This window comes from Mixophyes fleayi, chromosome 6 (assembly GCF_038048845.1).
Source record: "Mixophyes fleayi isolate aMixFle1 chromosome 6, aMixFle1.hap1, whole genome shotgun sequence".
Classification (NCBI taxonomy): Eukaryota; Metazoa; Chordata; class Amphibia; order Anura; family Limnodynastidae; genus Mixophyes; species Mixophyes fleayi.
Window position 1 is genome coordinate 12,775,944 of NC_134407.1, and position 21,058 is coordinate 12,797,001.

Below are 21,058 nucleotides of genomic sequence, written 5' to 3' on the forward strand. Positions count from 1 at the left end.
CAAGAAGAGTGGAAGCTGCTATCACTGCAAAAGGGGGACCAACTCCATATTAATGTATATGTATTTGAATACAATGTCATTACAGTCCCTGTTGGTGTAATGGTCAAGCGTCCGAATACTTTTGTCCATATACCGTATGTAACCTCAGAGGTCATACACTCAACTAATATTTAACTTGGCACCTAAAATATTCAGTTTAGCAAAACATTTTTTGAAGTAAATAATTGGGATTATTCCCTACATAATAATACACAAGTAAAAGTGTTTCTATATTGTGAATGATTAATGATATCACTACTCACTTAGCAACACAGCGTAATCTACAGCAGACTTCCACTACAAGAACATACTTATACTTAGATATAAATGAAAGTAGAGGTCGCATCATTGTGAAGTGAGATTTCTTTATTTAAATATAGAAGACAAGACAATCATCATTTATTTATATAGTGCCAGCAAATTCTGTAGCGCTTAACAACTGGGAAGAAACACAGTAATAAAACAATACTGGGTACTACAGACAGAGAAGTGAGAGGTCCCTGCCCGCAAGCTTACAATCTATGATGCTATGGTGCTGTATAGACGAGAGAGCTGAACGGTGCGATGTTCTGCAGGTTTCCGTCAAGTGAAGAGTTAATGGAGCAATGTACAGCGGGTTTCCCTTGGTAGTGCGATATTGTGCAGATACAATCAGATATTCTCTTTTAGCCGCTTGGGCGCAAATCTGTGAGACGGGAGATTGAAGAGAGCATGAGAATCTACATCCGTTTACACTGCGCACAAATGCAATTTACAAAACTCACAAATCCCATTGAGGGGGTCATCTGCTCTCATGGTTCACGTGCACATTTCTATTCATAATCCACAACACCACACAGAGTATTCTCTACTATCGCATTAATCTAATGTCTGCACCTGCTGCGTTACTTATGTCTTAAAGGTCATTCAGTCCTAGGAGGTTTTTTTAGCTAAAATCAGAAGTTGGTGGTCTAAAAACTGCTGCCGTGTCCTGTAATATATACAATCTCCACCCTGTCCATCTCATTTAAATATCTAATTTGTCCTACTCTATAGGCCTGGTTCATCTGCGGACGTAAGTTTTGTTGCGTGCAGTATCTTGTGTGACTTGTTCTGCTTAGAAACGGACTTAACGCTGAGTGAGCACAACTGCGTCCAATTCACGTCCAAACGCAAATGACACTTCCGACATGAAGGACATAACGGGGGCGCAAAGGGACGGACGCACGTAGGCAGGGCCGTAACTAGGGCTGTGTGACAGGGGCGACCGCCCAGGGCGCAACGCTGAAGGGGGCGCAGTTTAGGAATATTTTAGGTTCATTTGGTTAAAATTGAGAGCTAGGGGGGCGGCATTTGACTCTCTCGCCCCAGGCGCTAGATTTTCAAGTTACGGCTCTGCATGTAGGCAATGTACATTAAGTGGGTGCGAGGTCAGGCTCATGCACATTCGTCCGATCCAAGCTCTGTGCATTTTATGTACCGTATGCATTAATAACATCCTGAATTATGTCTTTTAAGTGAATAAAACTGAAAAAAATGTTTTCACATATATTTGTAATAATGATTATAGTATTAATAGTTGTAAATAAATGTTATACTCTTTTTGTTGTTGCGTGCGTTCTGATGGGAGTTTAAACTGCACATTGTGTGTATCCTGCACTGTGCCTACATACGGCAAGTACCGTATAGCCAGCGTGTGCTTATACTCAGAGTCAAATGGAAACGTTTCTTGAGATCTGTTGTACTTGAATACGGGCGGACGTGCGTGCAAATTACGTCCAATTTTTTTAAGCGCATGTTGCGCTCACATCGCATTCAAAGATGAATCAGGTCCATTATGTGTCTGTTTCTCCTAGCTGAAAGCAGAAATGGACGATTATCCACCAGCCCATACCATAGCAGAGGCCATATGTGCAGATCTGTTGTATATCTTCGAGCACAGCCCCTAGATGCAGATTTGTGACCTTGTAATCTAAATGACTGGTGCCTTCTGCCGCGGGCCGACTGCGTAGATGACTCTGAGATTGTTTCCACCATCTGTTCCAATCACATATCCGCTACACTTACCCGTTACACTCGCATCTCCTCTGCTCGTGTAAGTTCTCTATCAGCCATGCCCGGAACCTCGCCCGTCGCTGCAAAGAAAACCAGGTTTGTAATCTGTTAATCTCCTAATACCCTTGTTACACCAACAGGATCACACACAGACAACGACACGCAGAGGATGAAACATCGATGTCTGCAGATTACATGCTAATACCAGCATTGTTTTTGCTAAAGCACGTTACACATAGCATATAAAACTCAAGAGTTTATAAAAAAACGTATAATAATCATATTCTGGCAGAACAATCACACATTTCAGCAATCAAAAGTTGTAAAGGCAGAAGTAATGCAAAACCTCACGTCCGCAGATCTATCTCCATATCAAATCCTTTTATTCACATTACAGGCCAGGGAATTGGTTTACGGAAAGGTGGCCTTTACCATTGGCTACTCCCGCTGACCAATCAGGAGTAAGTTTAGGGTGTTCCATCCTCTAATAAATAATATGACTTAATACACATCAACAGCTAAAGAAAAGTCATAACAGGGCAGGTCTGTAATAACATAATAAATAACAATGGAATGGTTCGAATGATTGAGCCGCTGCCTTTTGTTTTCTCTTATTTTATAACTTTCTTAGCATTTTTATTGAAGGATAATTCCTGATTTTTAGGGGTTTTGGGAACCTGTAACCCCAGGGTGTGGAACGACACAAGTAACAGGGGTGCAGGGGCTGTTTAACCCTCACCTCAGAGGGATCGCCTTCATTGTCTGATGGTACAGACATTTTCTCACCTACCAGGGCTTCATCTAGTGATCAGACAATGGCGGTTGCCATAGTTACCAAAGAGCAGCCTGTGATTATTAGCCCTGTAGGCTGCTTCCTATTGGTTACAGCAGGAACAGGCAGATGAGTAGAGGGAGCTTCAGTAAGCCTGAGGAGGTGTAACGTTGTGTTATGGGGTCAAATGTCTAGTTACGTCCCTAAACCCCACCTTAGCCCCACCATTATCGTCCCCTTAGGATAAAACACTAGCCTGACTTAGGGTTGTTCGCACACATAATAACAAGAAAACATTCCCAAAAATCAATAACGTTTGTAGTCTTTATTATGTGCAAGTCGTATCTGCTTCTCTTTACGGGCCTGATTCACCAAGGTACGTATCTGCCGATTTTGAGCGTGTCGTATCGTATTTAGTTTTGGCAAAGTTACTTGTTTTTCTGATGTATCTCCTGCTCCAGCTACAGGTCTAGTCTAAGTCTTGATCAGTAGTGATGACAGCCTTGTAAGCATGCTATAACATGTGTTTGCAATCAGAAGCAACTGTAAAAATGTATTTTATGTACAGTAGACATTAGCAACATCCTACTAAATGTATCGTTAATGATTTTATTATTTACAGGTAACATTAATTTGATTTTTTTTTTTCTATGCCTTCTTTAGCGAATTTATAATCCACATAGGTATTGGACGTATCCTGCAGTGTCTTGTATAGCAGGGCAGACCTACATCCAAATTCATCAGGGCATGTATCTTTAGATCCGTTCCTTGATGAATTCGGAGTGCACAGAGCTAATTTTCATGCGGTTTTAAACCTTGCGCTCAGAATGCCGTCCTTGGTGAATCAGGTCCGACATGTTTAAGACTTGATATTAGATGAATGTAGGAATAAAGAGTTAATTTCACTACTTACCACTCTACGACGGCGAGCAATCATTATAGTAATGATGACCACGATTAAGAGGAGCACGAGGACTCCTGCTCCCACTGTCACCCAGAACAAGTAGTTTGACAGGTCCAGGAAATCCGGCACCACCTCTGGAGAACGAAGAGGAGACACAATTATTGCACACAAAATAGCCCAAATATCTGTTACCACTGGAGATCCCCCAGTTAACTAAGGCTGACATAAATCAAACAAAGTGATATTCTGAATTTCTAACATACAATCTATGACACTCACCCAGTAAATGATTTTCGCTGGCCTTCCTCTGCGTTCCGACAACAACGCTGCAGGTCCAGTTGCCCACAGTCTCCGGCAAAGCGGTGACTACCTTGGCCAAGCTGTTTTGCCCCGCTTGCCCACAGAATTCAGGTCCTAACTTCGGATGATACCAGCACAGCTTCCCGCCTGCGTCAATGCAGGTGACATTACAGCGGAGGGTGACGTTAGACTCCATGCTGATGTAACTGGGGGATGCAGACACTGAGGAGGAGAGATCAGTCCGTCAAGAACTAAAACAGCATCGGAAAGGGACACTAAATATAAAACACAACTAGATCCCCAGTTATTACATAATGTGAGGAAGCATCATAGAGCTAAATGACCAGTACCCAATATCGCACTGGAAATAGAGCTCTGTCCACAAAATAACGTGTGTAGTCTTAGGAAAAACAGACAAACAACAATGAATAGCAAAATAAATTGTGGGGAGTATTTTAATAAATATACCGGCGCTATAGAGAACTTGGTAAACTGTATAGGCAGGAGAGAGTGTTCTACATTCTACATACACTGTATAGAGTGTTCTACATTCTACAGACACTGTATAGAGTGTTCTACATTCTACATACACTGTATAGAGTGTTCTACATTCTACATACACTGTATAGAGTGTTCTACATTCTACATACACTGTATAGAGTGTTCTACATTCTACATACACTGTATAGAGTGTTCTACATTCTACATACACTGTATAGAGTGTTCTACATTCTACATACACTGTATAGAGTCTTCTACATTCTACATACACTGTATAGAGTGTTCTACATTCTACATACACTGTATATAGTGTTCTACATTCTACATACACTGTATAGAGTGTTCTACATTCTACATACACTGTATAGAGTGTTCTACATTCTACATACACTGTATAGAGTGTTCTACATTCTACATACACTGTATAGAGTGTTCTACATTCTACATACACTGTATAGAGTGTTCTACATTCTACATACACTGTATATAGTGTTCTACATTCTACATACACTTTATAGAGTGTTCTACATTCTACATACACTGTATAGAGTGTTCTACATTCTACATACACTGTATAGAGTGTTCTACATTCTACATACACTGTATAGAGTGTTCTACATTCACAAACAAGTGCATGGATGGAAAACATAACAGGAACAATGTGTCGATGAGACTCAGACATAATGGGGTACTGATTTTGCGCTATACATCCAAAATAAAAGGCTCAAACAGTGGCATGTAACAAAATACCGTATTTGCGCCCAAGATGCGCCCAGCTTTGTACTAGTAGCGCAGTCACCGGGGTTACGTCAGATGTACTTACACCCAGACGCACTGATGCCCAACCAGGTCACGAGCACAAGAAACAGGTTTTTTTTTAACATTTATCTTGATAGGGAAAAATGGATTCGCTATTAGGTTTGGTTTGAATAAATAAAAGAAACCCCTCTATCATGCAGCAGATATAATCTTCCTTCTTGTGTACAAATGAAAGTAGCAATGAAATTCATTCAAAATTAAGCCCATGGGACTATATAATATAGACAGGACCCATGCGGAAAGCACCTATCAGCTTAAGAGGGGAATCCGCCGTCAGCCAATCAGAAGTGGCTAGTTAGTGCTGGCGACGGCGATCATCATCTGCGCCAACCTTCAGGCACCCGCAGTGATACGGCTACTGACGCATATCTGCGTACTGGGACTGTGTCTGTCCACTGGTAGGCGCCACTATACATTGCACTCTATCAGATATACCTGGGCGCGATTAAGGGTCCGGGCTGCGCTAGACTAATACGTTTGTAGCGGCCCACTCTCCAGGTAAAACTCATCCTTAATTTAAAATCCGGCTTCCTTCGGCGCCCCCCCCCCTCCCCCAACCAATGTTCATGTTCTTGTGTTTTCGAAACTCAGCTCCACTTTTTAAAAGGAGCACGGCAATCTCTGTCACTCATTTAATTTTCATTAAGTTCAGATCTCTTTAGCGGAACAGAGGTGGGAACAAGTGGTAATGATGATGTGAGGGGGAGGGTGCTGTCACACCGGCGCCATCCTTGTCTATCCTACACCATTATCCCCAAGCGCCCACCCAAAGATGACTAATTGCCTTCAGCCTTTAACATGTCAAGATTAAAACTTTAATATATTATTCTTTCATGTGTTTGGAGAGCAACTATTTTCTTATATTTTAAAATTAATTTCCATCCCTGTCACAATTTTGCACCCCCAATTTTTTTTCACCCCCCCCCCCCCAAAAGCCTTGCATCTTAGGCTTCAGCCTAATCGCCATATTGGATAATGCGAAGAGAGATTGTTTGAAGCTCCAACTCTGGTCTTTAAGAATTATCCTATTGGATAGCTTGGTAGTAGCTCTGGCTTACAGCACCGTACCTGTCAGATTGGCCACACACACGTCTCTCCAGAGCATCTTCTTTCTGCCATCGACCTTCAGAACGATCTCCATCCTATAATAACCAATTGGAGGTTTAGAAACATTAGCGCTCAGATCATTAGATTCCCCTGGTGGGACCTTGGTGTTGCACTTTTCAGGCCAGCATGCGGCCCCCGCCATTACTGTCAGTTTTTTAATAATCCTGGATGAGTAAGTTAAGTTCCCTTCTTCTGTGCTCACATCACTAAACAGAGGTGTATCTCGCACCTTGAAATTGAAGAAAATTGGGATAGTGATGGTTTTCTTCCTCGATATATACACAATGGTTTCCGAGGGTTCAAAACCTGTAAAAATGGAAAAGGGGGTTCAATGTGAAGGGTCACACATAGGAATGGGTACAAAAGAAGGGGTAATTGTAGATAAAAGATTTAAAAGAACCCTGGAGGCATAAAATGTGTATATATACCAGGAGACAGGTAATTGTTCCTGCTGTTCCTCACCCACCTCCCCCCAACAGCTTCATATAGATTCTATAGCTGTACCCACTGACTGTGACTCTTTACTGTGACAACTAAATAAGTGTGTCTGGAGGTTTTATTATATTGAAGTTATATCAGCAGCAACACACTCAGTACCTACCAACAGTCCTGACTTTTGAAGGATAGTCCAGACTCTTAAAGGGGGAAAGAGGGGTGGCGTACAACGAAAAGGGAATGACCTCGCGGAGGTGCATGTCCTAATTTGTCAGGAATTTCAAGAGGTGTGAAGTCAGTAAGTGAAGTAGCTAAGGTCGGTGTTTTTATTTAGACCTGTATTACTTGTGAATTTAATATGATGCTTCTGTTTGGGATAGTGGAAATGTAATGGGATAACATTAAACAAAGAAATATTAAGAAGGTCAAATATAAGTTATAGGGACCAATTTATTAAAATGTGAAAAGCCCTATTGATGGAAAATCACCTTCCTCAAATAAAGCACTTTTTTCAATATTTTTTTTTATTTTATTTTTTAAAATATTTGCTTGTATGGTAAACTTCAGAATTTCCTCTGCTGTTCCTGTATCTAGGTAGTATGTTCACTGATACTAATTAGCCAAGTACTAATGACCCAAAAAGCCAATCAAAAAAATTTGTATTGTTTGTAAAGTGATCTGACCAGTGATCTAATTAGTGTTATAGATGGTACTGCAAACAAATCAAAGGGAGGATTGATTAAGACATTGACTTGTAAATTATCAGAAAAATAGGGACAATTCAATTTTGACGGTGAAGAAACTTGGTAGAGATGGTTTAGGATACCTTTAACTTTGATCTCAATACTGAAGTCTTCAGTTCGACCTTCCAATTTAACTTGACACTTGTAAGTCCCGCTGTCTTCTATTTGTACATTGTTTTTCTCCAGATGAGTCCCGGGTCCAATATTCTTACCATCTTTCCACCAGGATACCTGAAGAGCAATCTCAGGAGATGAACTGACGACCAGTTTCAGGTTTTCCGAAACAATAAGAGTGGAGGATGGAAATGCCGATGCTGTAAAAAAAAATCAAAAATGGTTAATTAAGAAGGTGAAGACTCCTGGAAGTGATTCCCAATGGTATAAAGAGGAAATGACTATGGCATCTCTTTCTCTCTTCCGTCTCGGCTCTCAATCCAGATAACACGGTGACATGAAGCCAGCTCACGGCTGGCTAATTATCACTCACACTTTCAGAGAAAGGCCATTGGGAGACCGGATTGTAGGGTCAAATCCACCAACAAATTGATCAATACCAAAATCTTATTAGCCATAAGCAGACGCTGTGTGGGAATTTATCTACAATTAGTGACCAATCCAATTCACAGTTTATGTGGGCAGCTTTTCAGGAGAAGGGCACATTTCATGGGTGCCCCAGTGTGATTAACATACTGTGGTGTGTATGTAAAACTCTTTGCTAGATGTCATAATTCCCATTGAGGAAAATGACCAATATTTCCCAGACAAGGGGAAATTTTCCTAAGTTTTCTAAAAGCCAAAACTATACTTTTATGGCATTATACAATGTAAGGGAGGTATAGATGCTTGAGACTGGTAAGAGACTAGTGTATTGTTACATATAGGCCACGGATATAGTTTGAAATGTAATAGTGTTAATGTTATCTAGATAATCTTGATAACGTGATAATCTCGATATCTAGATAAGTGCGATTATCTAGTTATCTAGATAATCGTCACTGTGGTTTTCGTGCGAGATTCTAAGAAATTAAACAGTCTACTAATTTCTGCATTAGTCACATATTTAAATGTAGCCATTAACAAGTACATCAGTTGCTCAGTGAATTCCGCTTTAGATTAGAATCCACGTGCATTATCCGTAACAGTAAAAGACAGCATCACAGACTACTGTCTACTGCTAAATTAGACTCTCTCCTCTTCTTCATTTCAACTGTCCTGATGTTCTTCTAAAACACAACTAATCTCTTCTTATTTTTACTGTCATTTTCACTAGTTTAACTCATGAAAGTAAATGGACATTGAGACCCCTTTATTTTGTCTATGAAATATACACCGATCAGCCACAACATTACAGCCACTGACAAATTAAGTGAATAACATTGATTATCTCTTCACAACGACACCTGTAAAGGGGTGGGATATATGAAGCAACAAGTGAACAGTCAGTTCTTGAAGTTGATGTGTTGCAAGCAGGAAAAATGGACAAGTGTAAGGATCTGAGCGACTTTAACGAGGGCCAAATTGTGATGCTTAGACCATCGGGTCAGGGCGTCTCCAAAACGGCAGGTCTTGTGGGGGTGTTCCCGGTATGCAGTGGTTAGTAGCTACCAAAAGTGGTCTAAGGAAGGACAACCCGGTGAACCGGCGAAAGGGTTCGGTGTTTTGACATCAAGATTTGCACTTTATGTAACGCCAATTGTTGTGTATCACAAATCCATGTGCGGCCTGGCCTGGGATGTCATGATAGCAATTTACACTTGTGGGTCAGCTTAATAAATTATAGAGTTACTTCGGGGAAGATTTATCAAAGACCAAAGAGCTTTAAACTCTACCCCAGTATCATTGATGCAGCTGTCTTGGTGGTATTTGTTTGTTAAAATAATAATTAATTAGAGGTTTATAACCATTATTATAGGCAGCATAGTTGGTTAATAAGGTTGCTCCACTAACATTTTTATTTACCTTTCTTAGCCCGCGCTGTCGTTCAGGTGTAACACGTAGTAGTATTTACCTTGGAGGGCTTTGTTTAACTTGTCAGCCTAATGCGCTACAATAGTTTTTGAGGTCCATCCATCTACCTCTGGAGAGGTGAGAGCTCTGCGCCACCCACAGGAGCAGAAACTAGCTTCATGGCACACCAGGTACACGGGGGTCCTAACGAAATTTAGCTATGGGACCCACAGATGTCTAGTGATACCACTACCACCAGCCCCATCCAACAATCCACAATTTGCCGAATCTGGAACACAGCAAACTGTTTGGCATTCACCTTCCTGGTGACTTCCAGCTTCACGTGACTTTAACTTATTGGCATGTATACACATTTTTACTAAATACTTCATGTTGTGATTTTTTTTAGCTATGGATTTATATCACCAAATAGTTTGGTACCTTTATTACTCAGGGATAAAACATAGCTCTGGGTGTCCATAAAGCAGCTCCGTATTGTGCTCAAAGCAATAAAAATTAGAATATCTGCCTAATTATATAAATGCATGGCTGAAAAGCACATAGGGAAGCAATAAGGAAAAATGTATTTACCAAACGCTGTAGGAGAACAGGGACAAGCAACCAAATTAAAGTAATTGGGAGGTGGAAACGTAAGCGGTGGCAGATATGGGTGAGGTTGAACCGTATTTCATCGGAATGCAGCCTATTGTTTCATTAGGAGCTAGAGGTATCAGACTTGCACCAAAACAGCAGTTTTTGGGAAAACATGATGATGATGCAGCCTTGAAATGCTTCGGCATGTTAAAGGCATAGACTCCTAGCATCCATCACCCCAATTTCCGGCACACTTCTCACACCTCACAATAGCTTACCTTGGACAACAATGAGAGTCACTGTTCGAATAGGATTTTGATTTTGATTTCCTTTAACACAATCGAAAGTGCCTGAATCCGAGAGCTGGATGTTATTCAACTCCAAGTGGAAGCGATTACTATCTGTAGAATTGATCAACAATAAAACAAAATAATGATTTACTTATAAACTGGTGAGTTCTTGGTTACCCAGTATATTCCCAGCCATCTGGTCCCATCCCACCCAGCTTTATATATATCTGCACCTATGACTACAAACCCACAGCTAGTGAAGCACTAACCACATGGTTGGTTGGTTTTAAGTTAGATTTTTATGTAACTAACAGAATGTTTGTATAACCTTAAGATGCATATGGTTGATGTCTTTTCCTTCACGCACCTCACCAACCTTCGGATTCTATAAGTGTAACTCTTATAAACCAAATAAACACACAGACGCGTATTAACTTTTGACAAAAGGTCGCAGTTTTCTTAATAACAACTTAATTGAAAACTACGAATGGTTGTGGCGAGAGCAACACGCAGTCAGCTAATAACCAATCATTTAACCAAATCCTGCAATGCCAAGATGGCGTTAAAACCGAACCAAGGAATAATCCCTTAACATTGGCCGATGCTAAAACAGGCGTCAGCGTGACTGCTCCCTCCTGGGCTCGACATTGACGGGCACTCCAAGGAATCCTCCGCGCAGAAGGATCAAGAGTGATGTTACTTAGAAAGGGGCAGTGACGTGTGGCCAACTAGCGTAAGCACCGTATTGATTAGTCGCTGACTGCACAGCTCTACAAACCACAAGAACAATACCACACCTGGCTGGGTGGGAGGGAAGGCATCCGATAAAGTGCGTGAAGAAAAGACCCAGAATTCCATGGGAAGTACTATGAAGAGACTTAGCCACCCCCCAACGATTCTATTGGCTGAATTTAAAAAAACTTACACCCCGAATGGGTAAGTGCCTGAAACTCATAAACCAATGCTTTTAAGTTCACTCAGCTTAATGGCTTCAATTAACATAACACTTGTTTATAACAACCAGAATTATACCACTGACCAAAGCCTCTAACCTCAAACTAAGAGGCTCGCTGGCCATGCTGGGACTTGTAGTTCTACAATGGCCAACTATTTATCCAGAGCCAACATGTTTCTAGTATAGATGTAACCAGACATGAATGGACATAAATCCAATTTGCAGAAAGCCTCATAGAGAATATGAATCCCTTCAGTTCATGGTGAATGATCTATAGTGCAGGGATTTAAGGATCCCTCTCACCCACCTCACCAATATCAAATAGGTGCATTGTTTTATTTTAGGTCTACGGAGGGGGTTGGGATAGAATTTCCCAGCCACTCACACCGATAAAAAGCTAAAAGAGAAAGAAACAATTCCCACCATTACATTTACAGCGGAAAGACCAGAGAAAGGAAACCTGTGCTTCTGCGGCTATTGTGGAACTACAAGTCCCAGCATGGCCTGTCAGCAACAGCTGATGCAAATCTGGGATAGACTGATTCCGTTACTGTCTTGTACTCGTTGTGAACAAAGTAAGCTAGGATACAATACGTCCTTCAAAACAAGGATTCTAGGATGCGATACCCCAATTAGTCTTACTTGTATTTTTGTAATGATCTTTGGTCTTCCCCACCCGCTGTCCATTTTTCTTCCACTGAATGTCCCCTCTTGTTTCCTCATTGCACGGCAGATTGATGGAGCCCCCGACCTTAGCTATTATCTTTTCGCTTTGTGTCACAGACAGACCTGAAATAAAATGTTCCGGTCATTAATATTTTTCATTATGTGCAATTTACCCAGTTACCAATTACCAATGAACTAATGTATAGTTTTATATTGCAGAATTGAGCTGTAAGAGAAGAAAGGGTCTCAGGATATTTCGTTTACAGAAATGACTCATCACTCCTCCAGCCTATGACATAACATTTGCACATTTACCTGAACATTCAGGTGAGGCCGTGGCCCGATGCATCTGTGAACGCGGTTCTAAAACAAGCGCGGAACTTGAGCCTATGTGAGCCCGTATTCAAATTCAAGTGGCTCTCAGGATACGTTTCCATTTGGATCTGGGTATTTACCCTCTGCCTAACCAGTACTTGTCATATATTACAGACAAAACTGATAGCAGGATGCACACATGCAAATGTGCCGTATCAAGTCCCATCAAAGCGCATGCAAAAGGAATAAAACAAAAAAAGAAATGACCAACGCATAATACTATGAAGTGGTAATACAAACTGGCTCAGCGGCCTATCAGGAACATTTTAAAGATAAAAAAAAAATGCAGGTGGCCCAGTGACCCAGCCCAAAGTAGCCCACTATGTGACCGGATGGGGGACAGATTCACCCCTGTCCCCCAGCCACTGCTGTTGAGGACCATTTCTATGCCCCTCAATGTAATTCATATAATATCACATGGTTTGAACTGAAAGGTTCTGCTATCTAGTGGTCATAACTGGTACTGCAGCTTTTGTTGCATTTTTTGGGACAATAAGGGGTAAATGTATCAAGCTGAGAGTTTTCCGGCGAGTTTGAAAAACCAATCAGATTCTAGCTATCATTTATTTAGTACATTCTACAAAATGATAGCTAGAATCTGATTGGTTGCTATAGGCAACATCTCCACTTTTCAAACCCGTCAGAAAACTCTCAGCTTGATACATTTACCCCTAAGTGTAAGTTAGGAAACGCAGAGAATGCAGACCCAGACTGCTTTTTTATTTGGGCAGGTGTGTTTGCTCATCATTTGCAGTTGTCTCCTAGACTGCTGCTTAGTTTTTCCATATTTATGTCCTAAATGAATCATGGGTGATGTTTATTAGATGAGTCACTTTTGAGTATTTGTTTTAATTACATTGGTAGAAATGTAATGAAGCACTTTGTGGGGAATAAACCGCTGTGCCCCTTCTTACCATGCCGGGGGAAACCCTAAACACCCCTTCTTAGCATTTAAATCTCGCAAAACAAAATCTCGATGCCCCAGTTGGCACTTCTACATCCTTCGGAAGGTGCAAGGTTTACATCTCTGGAGGGACTGTCAGTTTGGCTCACAATTCCCTGCACTCCCCCACACGAGCATCTGGTGTAAACGTAGACATCCTATCAATAAAGAGATTTGCACTTCAGGTTTGCACATTAGTAAATGCACTGTATTTTAGCACTCACATGTCTGGAAATACAGGAGGTAAATGCTGAGTGTCAGTAAATTGTTCTTCATTTTGGGAACTTGGTCAGATCTCTGATCTCTCTGTCTTTGCTGCTGATCCTGGATCTCTGGTGCTGAGGACAACATAAGTCAGAGAGGACTTACTGGCAAATAGCAAATGGATGAACTTACAAGAGGCTTAGGGCTAGATTTACTAAACTGTGGGTTTAAAGTGGAGGTGTTGCCTATAGCGACCAATCAGATTCTAGCTGTCATTTTGTAGAATGCACTAAATAAATGATAACTACAATCTGATTGGTTGCTATAGGCAACATCTCCACTTTTTCAAACCCGCAGCTTAGTGAATCTAGTCCTTAGTGTTCAAATATTGAGGCATCAAAATAAAAAGAGAGAGAACAATCAAAGATATTCAAGGCACAATATGAAGAATACACCAGGGGGTATATATATATATATATATATATATATATATATATATATATATATATATATATATTAAAGTGCAGATTTTGGAAGTCGCAATATTCGGCCACTTTGCCCCCACTTTGGGGAAATTTAAAACGGCAATGGCTTTAAAGGCAAAACTTGCAAAATCTGCACTTTAATACATTTACCCCCAGGACTTGTACACTCTGGGCCTGAGTCATTAAGGATAGAAAGGTAAAAAAAAAGGAATAAATGTTCTCAAACCATGTTACAATGCAAGGTGTGCTAATTAGTTTATTATTTTGCACATAAGTTAAATACTGGCTGTTTTTTGATGTAGCACATAAATACTTGCTAACTTTATTTTTACACTGAAATCTAAAGTTGATCTAGGACATGCCCTACCCCAACTATAAATCTCCCCACATTTTATATTTACCTCCCCCTCCAATGCAACATGGTTTTGCCCAGGTGCAAAGTTACTCATTTTTTATGCTTTGCTTTCCTTAATGACTCAGGTCCTCTGACTCGAGAATAGGAGACAAGAGAAGCGTAAAAATTGCGTTTCAAAAAGATGCAGGCAAAAAAATGTGCTGAAACAAATGTAATCACTGAAGCATCAAAACAAAAGAAAGAGAGAAAAATCAGATACATTCAAGATTTAAAGAATATACAAGAACTGGTACACTCAGTCGTTAAAATCAAGCTCTCAAAGTGCCAGCAAGGCTTAGTAGTAAATGATGTTGGGGCTCTAAAAAGTATTGTAAGCCACACACACTTTGACAAGTGATAGGTTTGTGTTGCAGCAATTTATAAACTGCCTGGAACCTTCACAACTGTCATTAATGTAACGAGGTTCTATTGGAATGTTGATAAAGTGAAACACTAAAGTACACTTTACTGCAGCTTCTCTGCTCCTTCTCTTCATCGAAATGACCATACATCCATAGCCTTATTCTTTAAGAAAAAACAAATTACCATCACTTGTAGGCAAATATAAAAGTAAAACAAATATAATTATAATAGATAATTTGGGCTTTTACCATGAACTTTTCCCTAGAGTTAAATAAAATAATAATAAATCTCTATAACAACTCCTGAAAACATTATTACAGCATATTAAAATGCCGCCAGCCTGCAGACACCGGTGGCGAGACGCAGACACACCACGATTGCTTCCCCTGCTTACATAGGATATGTGATTTTAACAGGGGTCTGAAGTGGTTTTGTGGCTGCCTCCCTCCCCCACCTGCAGCTGCTATTATCCTATTTCCCAGTGCACAGGGGTGAAGCAGTCGCACGTTTCCTGTTGTTGTGGGGAGACCACAGGAAAAGAGGGGGTGATAGGGGGAGCAGAGCATTAGCAGCTGAACGAGAAAGGCAGAAAATGAAATATGGGAGAGAGACAAGGGGGGGGGGCACAGAATAGAATGGGGTGAGGAGTACAGATAGCGGGGTGAAGACTGGAGGTAGAGAAAGAAGAGGGCTGTATAGAAAGATAATGGGGGTATACAAAGATAAGGAGAGTTCAGGAGACAATGATAGCGCAGAGCAGAGCTATAATATTGACCAATATTATTTTAATATTGATCAAATGAACAGTATCACTTATACTGTATGTAAGGACACCTGCACAGTACCACGTATACTGTATGTAAGAACAACTACACAGTACAACTTATACTGTATGTAAGGACACCTACACAGTACCACTTATACTGTATGTAAGGACAACTACACAGTACCACTTATAGTGTATGTAAGGACACCTACACAGTACCACTTATACTGTGTGTAAGGACAACTACACAGTACCACTTATACTGTATGTAAGGACACCTGCACAGTACCACTTATACTGTATATAAGGACAGCTGCACAGTACCACTTATACTGTGTGTAAGGACACCTGCACAGTACCACTTATACTGTATATAAGGACAGCTGCACAGTACCACTTATACTGTGTGTAAGGACACATGCACAGTACCACTTATTGTGTATTCAGACAATATCAGTGTAATGTACAGCACTGGGCAGATGAAGGGCCCCGGGCCCCAGTGCACAGTCTGAGCGGAGCCTCCTGACAGGAGGACGGGCCTGGGCTGTTTAGTAGATATAGAGAGCTGTGAGATGACCGCACGGTACAGCTCCAAGGTCTCCAGTATCTAGAGAGTCTCTTCTGCTTCTTCTGGGGTCACAGAGCCTGCGTAGCATATTGGGGTCACAGCCTCCACCCCCCAGAGCCCTTGGAGCCTGATTTGGTGTCTAATCCTATTACTATTGCAGTACTACTGGGAAACATGAAAGGGTCATTGAATAAGAGCATGTATGTGATATTGGGCTGTTATCACACGCTGACAGTGTACCATCTGAGGGACACGTGTGTTGGTTTGCATATAATGTGTGTAATAAGAGACACGTAGACTTGTAAAGTGTTATACGCAGTGTGTGGGGGTGGATGTAGACCTGTGAATATATTTAGGGGGGATGTGGTGGGTTTCTGGCATATTTGATGTTCACCAGAGATAAACTCTGATTTACCAGTCACTTCCGAACATGACAACTTTCTTCGCTCCCCTCCCCCCCTCACCGAGACCCCCCAGCTGCAGAGCTCCCACAATACTGACTGCACCCAAACCAGCAGCTCTGCAGCGTCTCACGTGTGATTGTTATCAAGGACGGATGGGAATAAAGAGGCCGATTAGAAGACAATGGACTGTGCTGTCCTTATGGGCCCATACTGGTGAGAATACAATATACAGACATTCTGTATAACATACTGGTCTACAATATACAAGGAAAAATCAATAAAGATTATAAAATCAGGGCAAACACAGGACGTCTATAGGGCTGTCCCCATATATGTTTGTTATGGACCAACTGGGAAACAAAGGACTAGATTTACTTAACTGCGGGTTTAAAAAAGTGGAGGTGTTGCCTATAGCAACCAATCATATTCTAGGGCCTGATTCATTAAGGATCTTAAATGAAGAGGATTCTTATTTCAGTCTCCTGGACAAAACCGTGTTACAATGCAAGGGGTGCAAACTAGTTTTATGTTTTGCACATAAGTTAAATACTGACTGTTTTTTCATGTAGCACACAAATACTTGATAGCTTATTTGTACACTGACATTTAAAGTTGATATTTCTGTGCTACATGAAAAAACAGTCAGTATTTAACTTATGTGCAAAACAGAAAACTCATTTGCACCCCTTGCATTGTAACATGGTTTTGTCCAGGAGACTGAAATAAGTTACCTCTTCATTTAAGATCCTTAATGAATCAGGGCCCCTAGTTATCATTTACTTAGTACATTCTACAAAATGACAGCTAGAATCTGATTGGTTGCTATAGGCAACATCTCCACTTTTTCAAACCCGCAGTTTAGTAAATATACCCCAAAGTCTTTTCAGAATATGCTGGTTTATTTTGCATGTACAGTACAGACCATTGGATCAAACATGAGCAATAGCAATTTTTTATTAGTTTCAGATCTCTTTTATAGACGAAAACCACAAAGGCAATATGTAGATAAATGCAACATTTCAGACTTTAAACCAATAATATCACCTCATTTACAGGTCACTTACAGTTTTGTTCAACTTCTCTTTATAACAGGCCTCGTGCCAAGTAGTCACCAACACAACTTCACGATTTAACACCATGGGAGGTACATTTCTTAGATCAGTTGCCATTGATAAGATTAGATTAATATATTACTTCATAACCATGGGCCTGATTCATTAAGGAACTTAGGCAAGACATTTCTTACTTAAGTCTCCTGGACAAAACCATGTTACAATGCAAGGGGTGAAAATTAGTTTTCTATTTTGCACATGAGTTTAATACTGTCTGTTTTTTCATGTAGAACACAAATATCAACTTTAGATTTTAGTGTACAAATAACCTATCAAGTATTTGTGTGCTACATGAAAAAACAGACAGTATTTAACTTATGTGGAAAATAATAAACTAACTTACACCCCTTGCATTGTAACATGGTTTTGTCCAAGAGACTTAAGTAAGAAATGTCTTGTCTAAGTTCCTTAATGAATCAGGCCCCATGTGTCTAAGTTCTGCTAAAAGATTACGTATTAATTTGTCAGCTAATATTGTTAACTCATTACATCCTAAGCATATAAGCATATCATAGCCTGTATTATTCAACTTCCATTTTGTATATATTGATTATCCATATCACTTTGTATATAGTATAGTGTGTATGTATATATACAGTATCTACATGTGTCATAGACGCGTTTCACAATCTCTCAATTCCTTCCACTAGTTAACTTCTATTCAGTGTTTTCTGGAACTGATGCCCATCTAACATAACATCTAAAGAAGGAGGACAGACCTCCAACGTTAACACAATTTCTGCCCATACACAACAAAATCGAGGCAGTAGAACCAAAGTTCCCGATTGCACCCCCCACCCTGGATGTCTGCACTGGGCAGGGGGACCCCAGGTTGTATAAATTAAATACAGGAGCCACACAGCGTGAGATTGCTGCAGTGATGTATAAGAAACATGATAGAGAGGAAATTACAAACTAAGGACTGCAAGATTTCTTTGCCGAGAGGTAGGTATCGCAAACAGGCGCAGAGTGCGATAGCCGTAGAACGCGACAGCCGTAGTCTCATCATTCTCACTCTATATCTGGCAGAGACGACTCTTCAGTCACCCAAGTAGATCCAGCGGCATCAGGCACAAGAGAGTTATAAAGGCGGCCACTGACTTGCAGACACGTTTTGCTGGATTGTAGGTGAAGTTTTAGTCACCAGTTGACAATGTGGTTTTCTTCGGATAGAGTCCAACATTCGTTATGGTCCCAAACATACAAGCACCCAAACACCTTAATGTTCCTCTAGTCTAAAGGTTCCTTGTCCTAAGGCAACTGATGAAGCGCCAATCTCCATTTAAGACCACAATCTCCAATGTTATTAGGACCTAACCTCATTCATTCTACAGCACAGAGAAGTTACCTCAATTCATAGGGAGCGTCATATAATCCAGAAATTGGTATTTTCTTTTATCTGAAATAGAACTAAAGCTACTGTACTAAATATCATTTTTCATGGATCACTAAAGGGGAACAGTCAAAAAGGCATCATCTTACCCATACACCAATCACTACAGTTATCATCAGATTCTAAAAAGAGATGTGTTAGAGATAAGTCTTCCAATGTGCGCTATTAGACATAAGTCTTCCAATGTGCGCTATTAGACATAAGTCTTCCAATGTGCGCTATTAGACATAAGTCTTCCAATGTGCGCTATTAGACATAAGTCTTCCAATGTGCGCTATTAGACATAAGTCTTCCAATGTGCGCTATTAGACATATGTCTTCCAATGTGCGCTATTAGACATAAGTCTTCCAGTGCATGCCCTAAGACATAGGTCTTCCAATGCATGCCCTCTTACAATGCATGATCTTAGACATAGGTATTCCAGTACATTATCTTAGACATAGATCTTCCAGTGCATGTCCTTAGACATATATCTTACACTGCATGACTTTAAACATAGGTCTTCCACTGCATGACCTTAGACATAGGTCTTCCAGTACATTACCTTAGACATAGGTCTTCCAGTACATTACCTTAGACATAGATCTTCCAGTGCATGTCCTTAGACATAGGTCTTCCAATACATTACCTTAGACATAGGTCTTCCAGTACATTACCTTAGACATAGATCTTCCAGTACATGTCCTTAGACATATATCTTACACTGCATGACCTTAAACATAGGTCTTCCACTGCATGACCTTAGACATAGGTCTTCCAGTACATTACCTTAGACATAGGTCTTCCAGTACATTACCTTAGACATAGATCTTCCAGTGCATGTCCTTAGACATAGGTCTTCCAATACATTACCTTAGACATAGGTCTTCCAGTACATTACCTTAGACATAGATCTTCCAGTGCATGTCCTTAGACATAGGTCTTCCAATACATTACCTTAGACATAGGTCTTCCAGTACATTACTTTAGACATAGATCTTCCAGTGCATGTCCTTAGACATATATCTTACACTGCATGACCTTAAACATAGGTCTTCCACTGCATGACCTTAGACATAGGTCTTCCACTGCATGACCTTAGACATAGGTCTTCCAGTACATTACCTTAGACATAGATCTTCCAGTACATGACCTTAGACATAGGTCTTCCAGTACATGTCCTTAGACATAGATCTTCCAGTGCATGTCCTTAGACATAAAACAGAATAACCATACATAAACGAAAAAAGTAACAAATAAGTTATCATGCCATTTAGGGTAGTAGTAACTTTGTAAAGCCCTACAGTGCGGTATCAAGGATATACAGAAATGTCGGTTGCGATATAGTGTTCTCTCACTTTTAATATCAAGTGAGTATTGTGCAAGTAGTCAGCATTGTAAAAAAAAAAAACACCCAAACACACTGAGTTAAAGTGAATACAATTCCTGCAGACATATGCACCTGTCATCACAAGAATAATTGCCAGCATAGAGGAAACCACAATATGATTTGAAGTCTGGGCGCCCGGCATTTTCAGGGAGAGTCACTATCACCCTCTCTGATTGCAGAGCTAGATTTCCACCCCCTAGATTTATGTTTTCGGGGTACCACCACTGTATAATGCTCTGCTATGTCTTCTTGTTACTGGGACCAGTTTGGCTACTCAGAATTCCCGGCACATTGCTTGGAATGGGCCACATAGAACCCTAACCTGTAACTTGTATTGTACGAAGCTGAGAGAGGGGTGAGGTCTGTAGCTCACTGAGTGTGAGGGTAGGCCCAGCAGCGAGTGGCTTCTGTGGGTGAGATAATCAGGAGATAGAGATTGTAGTTACAGGAATCTTCTCTCATTCTTGGATACGTCGCTGACGTTTTAGATGAAAGCGGCTTTGCCAACAGGAAGAAGTGGGAGGCGAGTGTATGAAAGGGAGTAATTAGTCCCTTAAGAGGCACCTTCAGAAAAT

At 40.6% G+C, this 21,058-nt stretch overlaps 1 protein-coding gene across 2 annotated transcripts in view; it reads right to left on the reverse strand.

Annotated features, from left to right (window-relative positions):
* Nucleotides 1-387: 387 nt before the first annotated feature.
* The window catches only part of LOC142160184 (obscurin-like protein 1), a 34,744-nt gene continuing 14,073 nt past the window's right edge, over nucleotides 388-21,058 (reverse strand). For both annotated transcript variants that reach the window (XM_075215128.1, XM_075215127.1), the window contains exons 2-10: nucleotides 13,649-13,762; nucleotides 12,083-12,229; nucleotides 10,474-10,596; nucleotides 7,738-7,968; nucleotides 6,438-6,782; nucleotides 4,029-4,271; nucleotides 3,759-3,883; nucleotides 2,086-2,153; nucleotides 388-724 (exon numbers count right to left, since the gene is read on the reverse strand). In XM_075215128.1, coding sequence (XP_075071229.1) covers nucleotides 691-724; nucleotides 2,086-2,153; nucleotides 3,759-3,883; nucleotides 4,029-4,271; nucleotides 6,438-6,782; nucleotides 7,738-7,968; nucleotides 10,474-10,596; nucleotides 12,083-12,229; nucleotides 13,649-13,700 — 1,368 coding nt within the window. In that variant the 5' untranslated portion in view covers nucleotides 13,701-13,762 and the 3' untranslated portion in view covers nucleotides 388-690. The remainder of the gene's footprint in view (nucleotides 725-2,085; nucleotides 2,154-3,758; nucleotides 3,884-4,028; nucleotides 4,272-6,437; nucleotides 6,783-7,737; nucleotides 7,969-10,473; nucleotides 10,597-12,082; nucleotides 12,230-13,648; nucleotides 13,763-21,058) is intronic.